General features: G+C 55.4%; 1 protein-coding gene across 2 annotated transcripts in view; it reads left to right on the forward strand.

Annotated features, from left to right (window-relative positions):
- Positions 1–10551, forward strand: part of ARHGAP8 (Rho GTPase activating protein 8) — a 38483-nt gene that overhangs the window by 9965 nt on the left and 17967 nt on the right. The window contains exons 4-5 of one of the 2 annotated variants that reach the window (XM_010837599.1): positions 1908–2039; positions 5714–5800. In XM_010837599.1, the coding sequence (XP_010835901.1) occupies positions 1908–2039; positions 5714–5800 (219 nt within the window). The remainder of the gene's footprint in view (positions 1–1907; positions 2040–5713; positions 5801–10551) is intronic. The other variant, XM_010837600.1, reaches the window with a different exon arrangement.

Below are 10551 nucleotides of genomic sequence, written 5' to 3' on the forward strand. Positions count from 1 at the left end.
CCTACAAGACCTTCTAGAATTAACACACAGAAAAGATGTCCTTTTCATTATAGGCCACTAGAATGAAAAGGACATCTTTTCTGGGTGTTAATTCTAGAAGGTCTTGTAGGTCTTCATAGAACCATTCAACTTCAGCTTCTTCAGCATTACTGGTTGGGGCATAGACTTGGATTACCGTGATATTGAATGGTTTGCCTTGCAGACAAACAGATCATTCTGTCGTTTTTGAGACTGCATCCAAGTATTGCATTTCGGACTCTTTTGTTGACCATGATGGCTACTCCGTTTCTTCTAAGGGATTCTTGCTTTGACTGTGTGGAACACAATAAACTGTGGAAAATTCTGAAAGAGATAGGAATACCAGACCACCTAACCTGCCTCTTGAGAAACCTGTATGCAGGTCAGGAAGCAACAGTTAGAACTGGACATGGAACAACAGGCTGGTTCCAAATAGGAAAAGGAGTACGTCAAGGCTGTATATTGTCACCCCGTTTATATAACTTATATGCAGAGTACATCATGAGAAACGCTGGGCTGGAGGAAGCACAAGCTGGAATCAAGATTGTTGGGAGAAATATCAATAACCCCAGATATGCAGATGACACCACCCTTATGGCAGAAAATGAAGAAGGACTAAAGAGCCTCTTGATGAAAGAGGAGAGTGAAAAAGTTGACTTAAAGCTCAACATTCAGAAAACTAAGATCATGGCATCCAGTCCCATCACTTCATGGCAAATAGATGGAGAAACAGTGGAAGCAGTGGCTGACTTTATTTTTGGGGGGGCTCCAAAATCAGTGCAGATGGTAACTGCAGCCATGAAATAAAAAGATGCTTACTCTTTGGAAGAAAAGTTATGACCAACCTAGACAACATATTAAAAAGCAGAGACATTACTTTGCCAACAAAGGTCCGTCTAGTCAAGGCTATGGTTTTTCCTGTGGTCATGTATGGATGTGAGAGTTGGACTGTGAAGAAAGCTGAGCGCCAAAAAATTGATGCTCTTTAACTGTGGTGTTGGAGAAGACTCTTGAGAGTCCCTTGGACTGCAAGGAGACCCAACCAGTCCATGCTAAAGGAAATCAGTCCTGAATGTACATTGGAAGGACTGCTGTTGAAGCTGAAACTCCAATACTTTGGCCACCTGATGTGAAGAGCTGCTCATTTGAAAAGACCCTGATGCTGGGAAAGATTGAGGGCAGGAGGAGAAGGGGATGACAGAGGATGAGATGGTTGGATGGCATCACCGACTCAATGGACATGAGTTTGAGTAAACTCTGGGAGCTGGTGATGGATGGGGAGGCCTGGCGTGCTGCAGTCCATGGGGTCACAAAGAGTCGGACATGACTGAGCGACTGAACTGAAGTGACCTAAAGTGGATAATCCAGGACTAACTCCTCTGAGGAGCCTTTTCTTAATCACGTCTACTAAGAGCCTCTTCCAAATATGACCACAATCGAGGGTTCTGGGGATTTGACACTGGAAGTCTTTTGGGGGCCACTTTCAAGGCATCACATCTACTCCCTGGCTGTGGAGGGAGGGAAAAGTCAGGTAAGTTACTTAACATCTCTGAGCCTCAGTTATCATCTGAGAAATGAGGACTAGGGACTTCCCAGGCAGTCCAGTGGTTAGAACTCCATGCTCCCAATGCACAGGGCTTGTTTTCGATCCCTGGTCAGGGAACAGCTCCCATGGGCCACACAAGAGCCCGCAAACTGCACAGCACAGCCGAACAAGAAAGAGAGAGGAACGAGGACTAGGCCCCCTGCAGGTGGATTCTCAGCATTGACCTGGAAGCGTCCCCCATGGCCCGGTGTTGGCCCCTGCTGGGTGACCACAGCTCCGTTACGGGGGAGGCATTTTGATCAATGTGAGATGGTCATAACCGTGTCCCACGCTCTGTGCCCAGGTATTTGAAGTACACGCTGGACCAGTACGTGGAGAGCGATTACACCATCGTCTACTTCCACTATGGGCTGAACAGCCAGAACAAGCCGTCCCTACGCTGGCTCCAGAGTGCCTACAAGGAGTTTGACAGGAGGTGGGTGCCCTCCAGGCTTGGGTGGGGTGGAGGGGAACCTCTGGTTCCCGGTTGAGTGAGGGGGAGGCTCGGGTGACAGGAGGGGTCGCGGCTGTGCAGTAGGTGAGGGCGGGACCCCGAGGGCCAGGCGGAGCATTAGGGTGAGCACCCCTCGGGGCCAGGGGCCTCTGTCCAGCATTGTCGTTCAGGGCTGGGTGGGCAGCCACGCAAGGCTCTCGGCACGTGCCTGCTTAGCCGTGTCCGACTCCTTGTGACCCCATGGCCTGGAGCCCGCCAGACTCTTCGGTCCATGGAATTTCCCAGGCAGGAACACTGGAGCGGGTAGCCATTTTCCTTCTTCAGGGGATCTTCCTGACCAAGGGGTCGAACCGTGTCTCTTGTATCTCCTGCATTGGCAGGTAGGTTCTTTATGACTAGCGCCACCTGGGAAGCCCCATGGCTCTTGAAAAGAAGCAAATGACATGTTCAAAGCGATCTTTGCCAGAAGCTCAGGCTGACAGTGGGAGGATATGTGTGTATGCCTGTCTTGAGCTAAAACAGATGAATTTTCAAATGGAAGGTAGGGAACTTCTTTTGTTTCTCCCACTTCTCTCAAAGGTGGACTGGGGCAGGAGTAAGATTATAGATCTTGGCTTGATGGAAGCCTAAGGAGGGGTGTCCTAGGCTTCAAAGCCTCCCGGTGATGGAGCCCCTGCTTCAGGTAGTGAGTTCCCTGTCGGCGGGGGTATGTAAGCAGAGCTCCAAATCGAATTGGATGCAATTTATACAGCAAAGATTTTCCATCCACCATTACAAACATCACTACAAGGATGCAGTGGGTTTCCTGCATCTTTTTCTGTTCTCTCTGCTTTTGACTTCTCATCTTCCAAACTGTTCTGCCAGGTCTCTCCTCTAAGCAAGAACCATCCACCCAGGAATGTCCGTGACCCCCTCTAGGAGTGCCGACGCTCCCGCCATGGGTGGCACCTGATGGAACCCACCTTCCTATAGGGGTGGACTTTGTAACAGCTGTGCTCTGGGTCCTTGGACCACCTGAAAGTCACTGCAGCTTCCTCCTTCCGAATCGCAAGACTGTTTTTTTTTTTTTTTTCTGGTAATTAACATTCCTTCGGGAGATACTCTGAGATTGTATAAATATCCGTTTCACGCGCTAGCTTTGGCCTCCCTGGCCATTTCTTGGCTTAATTACTATTAAGATGGGTGACACATGGTGACTGGGGCTCTTAGCTGGCATTTTACTGTGCTGAAGAGCTTTCTCTTCCGGTTTATTTATATTTGTACAGACTTGGGATCTCCCATTTTATTCAGTAGTTTATAATCCATGACTATATTTATCCTAATGCTCAAATTGTTGAAATTCGGCCAGGCGAGCTTCAGCCTGGCTCCTGTGCCCCACAGACACGTCCCTGTGCTTCCGAGCGCTTCCTTTACTTTCTAGGACAACGAGATGCTCCGGGCACATCCCAGCTGGCTTCCCAGGTGGCACTAGCGGTAAAGAACCCGCTTGCCACTGCAGGGGATGTAAGTGATGCAGGTGTGATCTCTGGGTCGGGAAGATTTCCTGGAGGAGGGCATGGCAACCCACTCCAGTATTCTTGCCTGGAGAATCCCATGGACAGAGGAGCCTGGCAGGCTACAGTCCGTGGGGTCGCAAAGAGTCGGACACGACTGACAGCAACTTAGCACACACGCACGCACCCAGCGCAGGAATCTGCCATTTCTCTGGTCCCTGGGTCCTCTTAAGGGAGGACGCTCCTATGAACCCGGCCCTGGAAGCAGTGTGTTGGTTGCTGTGGGGCTGTGACGGCTCGCAGGCGAGTCAGCGGACAGTTGCCGTGTGTGTATGTGTACACAGACGTAGACATACGTACACGCACACATCGACGTGGGTCTGCGTGTTTGCATTTGCCTTTTCTCCTGGTACCTGTGTGTTCACACCAACATCTATACTAGTCCTTCCCCGCCAGGGCTCATTCTAGCCTTCTCCCTTTCTGCATTCGTAACATCTCTTCTCCAACAGTAAGGGCCTGGCTCCCACTGCCTTTGTGCGTGCTCAGGCGCTCAGTGGGTCTGACTCTTTGTGACCCCACAGGTTGTAGCCTGCCGGGCTCCTCTGTCCATGGGATTTCCCAGCAAGAATACTGGAGTGTGTTGCCATTTCCTCCTCCAGGGGATCTTCCCGACCCGGGGATCGAACCTACATCTCTTGTGTCTTCTGTGTTGGCAGGAGGATTCTTTACCACTGAGCCAACTGGGAATCCACCGCTGTTACTTGGCCTGCCTCTGGCTAATCGCGTGGCCACCTCTCACTCGCTGAGGCTCTGTTACCACGGGGGCTGCCCCGCCCCCACAGAGCTGCCGGTGTCCCCTGGGCTGATGCCCGCACCAGGCCGCCGTGGCTGCCCCTTTCTTGCTCCCACAGTTGGTTGCAAGTGTCGGGTCCCTTCTCAGCCCGCACCGTCCTCTGCCTGCCTGGTCCCAGACACCTCGTGCTGGACTTCCTGTCCACCCACCTCGCTCGTGTCTGCCTTACTAATCAGCTCCCGGGGGCTTGGGGAGACTGATGGGTAGCGTTTGCAGATTCCTGTGGTTCAGTCCTGCAACTGTGACCAGTTCCAAGTGGCCCACATGGCCCCGCTGGGCACGGCACTGGGAGGAGATAGGTGGCCATCCCTTCTTGTGGGTTCTCCCACCCCTGGGATGTAACAGGCGAAGGAGCCCAAGGGCACAGCAATAGTACATGTCGTGGAGTGATCAGGAATCAGGCTGGACCACTGACCTTTGTGTTTAAAATGATTTACTTCATTGTGAGTTGATACTGTTGAATAACGGCTGTTTTTCACAGCTGGCTCCCCGAATGGCTGAAATTCTGGCAATCAGCTCTTTGAAGGGCGAAGAGCCGGCTTGAGGGTGTCCCTGGCTGACCCGAGTGTGTATGCCCTTCTCCCTCTGGGACACCCCCTTCCCACCAGGCTACCAGCCCCCTGCTGGCGTCACAGACCCCAGCGGGCCCACCCACTCCCTCCAGCCCTGGGTGGATGCCAGCCTTCTTGGCTCTGCCTGATGGCTCTAGACTGAATTAATCACAAAAGAGGAAGGGAAGTCGGCTAAGAAGCATCTCGTTGAAGGGGGTACCTAGAGCTGTCGCGTGGTGGGGGTTGGGGGTCACGGCTCCGCCCTCACCCAGGTCAGTTCCCTGCAGAGCGGGGCTTGCTGCCAAGTTGCCAGTGTGTCCCCGCCCCCCGCCCCAGTGTGAGCGCCTATAAGTGGGGGCTCTGATCTTGCAAACTGTAAAGTGCCATGTGTACACTGCCAGTGATGAGCGTGGGGGCCTCATTTTCTCCTTCTATGTCCTTAAATCGACTGTCCAGAAACGGAAGGTTGGGACTATCCTGATGGTCCAGGGTTTAAGAGTCCACCTTCCAAGCTGAAGGTCTCGGGTTTGATTCCTGTTCGGGGAACTAAGATCCCACATGCCATGGAGCAACTAAGCCTGCGTGCTGCCACAAAGACCCAAGGCAGCCGAATAAGCAGATAAATAAAACATAAAAAAGAAAAAAATAGGAACGGAGGGTTCTGAGACTTGCCGTCGAGGCCACTGCGCTGCAGCTCTCTTTCCAGCCCGGGGTGTCTCCGTGCGCATTCTCTGAGACCCCCTCCGTCTCCCTCCTCAGGTACAAGAAGAACCTGAAGGCCCTGTATGTCGTGCACCCCACCAACTTCATCAAAATCCTGTGGACCATCCTGAAGCCCCTCGTCAGGTACGAGCCGCTCTCTGCGAGGGTCTTGCTGGGGTCAGACAGCCGGACACCCGGGCAGTCCTGCTCTGGGGCGCCCGTGCGTCTGGGGTACCCACCTGCCCCCTGACTATGTCGGATCACAGGGCTGACGGTCATGAACAGGAACCTCGGCTCGCACCCCCAGTGAGGTTGGCTCCGGCGTTTTATAGCCCGCTTTTCCTGAGTACCCACATTGTGTATACACACCCGTGTCGGGGTCCTGAGACCACCTCAGGTCAGGGACTCCCCACGAGGACTCCCAGAACTCGGGAAAGCTGTCATACTTATGGTTCCAGTCTTTACAGGGGAAGGATGCGGATAGGATCTGGCAAAGGCACAAGGCATGCCGGCAGCCCGAGCCCAGCTCCCTGCTGCCTTCTTTGGGGCAGGGAGGGTTTACGCAGGTCAGCTCGGTCCCCTGGCCTTGGCGTGCTGCTCAAGATGAGTGTCACTCAGCCCAGAAGCTCACCTGAGCTCGGTGTCCACTTAGACAGACCCAGTGCGGCGCAAGACCTCGCCGTAAATCACGTCGTTGGTCCCAGTGCAGAGACGCTGTCATCAGTGGGACCCCCCAAGGGCGTGGGGGTCACCTTGCAGGAGCCGGTCAGGGGTCGTCCTCTCTTTGGGACCAGAGGGTTTGGGCAGCCCGTGCCTGGTGAGCCCTTCCTGGCCTGGCACGTCCAGCCAAAGGCCTGACTCTTCAACAAAAGAGCAGTGACTTAAGCCCTCCTCCTCCTCATCCAGGCTCTCCCTGCGGGATGATTTCTGCCTCCGTGGTGGGAAGCAGAGGCCAGGGGTTGGTGAGGCCGGAGGGGCTCTGCCAGGGCCACACGGCCCCTCTGCTTTGCCGCCATGTGGACCGCATGCACTCAGCACACACTGTGTGTACAGGGCCACGGGAGGGGTGGATGGGGTGGAGGGCCCTAGACATGGTTTTCATACAGCAGCTCCAGCCCCACGCCTGGCGGATGGAAGGGCTCCCAATGCAAGGGGCCCCGGGTGGGACGAGGGAGATTGGGACCCTCAGGTGAGACCTGTGTTGGACTTCGGAAGCCCAGACCTGCAGGATAAGCTAATGTCGTTTTAAGCCCCTAGTTCTGTGATTGTTTGTTACAGCAGCCACCTGGCCTCTCGGTGAGTCGCTCTCACAGCATTTGTACTGTGGCATCTCTCGGGGTCCCTCTAGCCTGCTCGCTTCTCGTTTGGCAAGTGAATACACACGCACAAGTGCTCACATGTGTGCACAAACCCTTCTGTGCCCCCAGGTCGCTGTGCGAGGCCCCATCCGCTTTCCAGGTCAGCTCTGGGACTTGAACAAGGACTTGCCAGCATGTCTGGTTGTGGGAGCCTCTCTGGGAGGAGCCCCGTGCAGCCCTCTCCTCGTGCACCCCTCACCCTCAGCGTGCAGAGTCCTGGGCCTCCCAGGCGAGCAGGCGTGTGTTTTCCAGGCTGTGTAGAATCACCCACGAGGGGCTTCTGGGGAGCTCTGAGATCCTCTTCCTGGTAATAAACCACGCCACCCCTCAGACCAGATCGAGAAGCTGTGAAAGGTTTGAGTCTGGTCTCCTTTGGAACTGAAGCTTCTTAGGAGGTGATGCAGTTGAGGTCTGGGGGCTGCTCTGCCAGGGATCTGAGCCCCTCCTTCCCATTAGCTGCCAACCTCACCCCAGAGAGCCTGGCCCAGAGAGGAGTAGTGTTAATCACTGAGTTATGTCCAACTCTTTGCAGCCCCCGTGGACTGTAGTCTGCCAGGCTCCTGTGTCCATGGAGTTCTTAGGCAAGAATACTGGAGTGGGTTGCCATTCCCTTCTCCAGGGGATCTTCCCGACCCAGGGATCGAACATGGGCCTCCTCTGTTGCAGGCAGATTCTTTACCGTCTGAGCCACCAGGGAAGCCCTGAGAGAGGGTCACACATTTTTGGACCTTCCGCTCCGCTTGGGACAATTCCTGGAAAAGCAGACTCAAGGCAGCACCCATTTAACAAGGGGAGCAATTTTTGTGGCCAGAGAGCTCCTTTTGTTTCACTGAAATTTCCCGCCAGCTTTCCTAGCTGGCTATCTGTACTGTAGACACGCACCCTCTGGCCAGGTGGGGTTTTCTTCCTGTTTTGTTTAACCAGGACCAGCCGACTGGTGCGGTAGGTAACGAAGCGAAGAAGCCAGCCCTAGTTACCCTCCTGCCTGAGAAGACCGCTCAGATGTTCTGCTTCCTGGTGCTGCCCTTCACCTTAGAAAAGCTCTAAGGGTTCCAGAAGCCTCTAAAGTTCTTGGGAAAACCCACCTGCTCTTGCTGTGCTGCAGCGTGGCAGCCTAGGTGATGTGGGCACGGGCCAGACCTCCCGGGCTTGCCCTCGACCATCGTCACCCTGGGCAGTAGATGCCCCCGCCCTGCCCCGGTTTCCCTTGTGGCTGACGACGCCCCCTAAGTCATCCTATTCCTGTGACCATCACTGACGTGATGCGTGTGAGTGTTTAGCGCAGGGCCTGCTGGCTGGAGTCAGTACCCACTGTGAGCTGCCAGTGCGGTTTAAAACCTTTTTATTATCCTTTTGTGATTAATTAATTGTAATATGTTACGTACCTTATGTGCCAGGCACCCCGAAACAATCGTATGAAGTCAGCTGTCTCTCATCTATTCCAAAGAGGAAGAGGTTGGTGCTCAGAGAGGTTAGAGAGTTTGTCTAAGGTCACACAGCACGTCAGGGCTTGGCTGGGATTCCAGCTCAAGCCTGTGTGGTTCTGTCCCTGGTCCTGCCTCATGCACGGACGTAAGCAGGTGTCTTGAGTGGACTGCAGGGGTCAGGGCTGGGGGACCATCTGAGCCCTGGAGTCCTCAGCTGCCAATGGACGAAGTGGACAAGCCCAGGGGCTCTCCAGGGCCCACGCACTGCCTGACTCAGACCCTCTGGAGGCGGGCCTGGCGATTCCACTGCACCCCTGCTTTGGGTCCCCTGTGTGGGCCCCTGAGCGGCCCTTTTCTGGGGATGAGAGGCAGGAAGGAGCCCTTATTGCGTCGGTGGAGCCTGGTGTCCAGCCAGTACCTGGCGGCCAGAGGGGGACAGGCAGAAACGCTGGGAGAAAGACGAGGGGGCTCCCGGGTGGGCTGGAGTTGGCACGAGGGGGGCTTTCTGCAGCCCTGAGGCCAACACCTCTGTCCTGCAGACCATTCCCGAGAGGCCCTGTCCGTGGGTATGGCTGGGGGCCTGGCACCTGGTCGGCCTCCTCCTCCTCCTCCACTAGGGGGCACCCAGTGCCCGCGGCTTGGCCTCCCGTGGGCTCCAGGCTTTGGTGGGTCTGGGATAAGACAGCTGCTTGGGTTATCGGACGTGATACTCTGGGCTGGCGTGGTGTCATCTACTGGAGAAGTCCTGGAGAGGGCACACCTCGGGACGAGCGCACACACGCGCGCACACAGCCAAGGGGCACACGGAAGCCTCTAGGGGCGATGGTCACCTTGTTAGCTGGTTGTGGAATGGTTTCGCATGTACGACGTGTCCAAGCTCATTGACTCGTGCCCGTGAAATCCGGCCAGCCGTGCGGGCGTTGGCTACACGGCAGTGAAGCTGTAAGCAGCGGAGCAGGCGGGTGGTCTCACGGGGCCAGCAGTGACCTTCTCACCCAGCCCAGCCTCCTGTGCTTCTCCGCACTTTGCGGTTGGGGAAACTGAGGCTCGTTTTTTTTTAATCGGTTATTTATTTTTGGCTGTGCTGGGCCTCCTCGCTGCTCCGGTTCTCTAGTTGTGGCGGGGGGAGGGGGAGGGGTTGCTCTTTGCTGCGACGTGTGGGCTTCTGGTTGCTGTGGCTCCTCTTGTGGCACAGGCTCTAGGGTGCATGGCCTTCAGTAGTGGGTGCAGCTCCCGGGCTTTAGGGCACAGGCTCAGTAGCTGTGGCGCCCACGCCTAGTGGATCTGAGGCATGTGGGTTCCTCCCAAAATAGGGATCAATCCCGTGTCTCCCGCATTAGCAGGTGGATTCTTTAGTGTTGAGCCACCAGAGAAGTCCAACATATATAGTTTTAAATTTAAAAACATCCCCCCCCACCCCCAAGCCATGAGGCATGCAGGACCTTAGTTCCTGACCCGGAGATCGAACCAGGGCCCCCTGAAGTGGAAGCTCGACGTCTTAACCCCTGAACTGCCCAGGGAAGTCCTGAGTCTTGTTATTAGTAATGGTCCCAGGCCGCGACGTCCACCAGGCATCAGACAGTGGGCTGGTTCATGTAGACAGTCCCACTCTTTGCATCAGGGAACCCCGCTTTAGAGGGGAGGTGAGTGGCTCCAGTCAGGGCTTGTCTGCATCATCATGCTCAGGCTATCGTGGGCCCCAAGAGTGACCATCCTGAATGGAAATCGGAGGGTGTCTTGCTTGGTCCCACAGTCGCGGGGATGTGACTCCTGCTTGGTAGAGAGAAGCCCGGTGGGATGTCCACCGCCCACCCCAGAAGCCCGGCGCCGGGACCCCCTCTGCGTGTGGCCCGCAGGTTCCCGGCCACTCACCCTGGAGGCAGATACTGATTTTTCTGCCGATGAGGCTCTCCAGCGGGCTGGGTGCATCTGAGGTCTGATGAAAGCAGAGCATCTGCCAGATGTGCGCTGCTTCCGTTCTGCTCTGCATTTAGGTGTGTCAGCATTTACGCTTCTTTAATATGAAAAACGCCAGCGCTGTTTGCTCCAGGGCTCCTGCTGCCAGCCTGCTCCCGCAGGCCCCCCACCCCCACCCGGCCTCTTTCCTGCC

This window comes from Bison bison, unplaced genomic scaffold, assembly GCF_000754665.1.
Source record: "Bison bison bison isolate TAMUID 2011002044 unplaced genomic scaffold, Bison_UMD1.0 scf7180017864079, whole genome shotgun sequence".
In the NCBI taxonomy this organism is placed as follows: domain Eukaryota; kingdom Metazoa; phylum Chordata; class Mammalia; order Artiodactyla; family Bovidae; genus Bison; species Bison bison.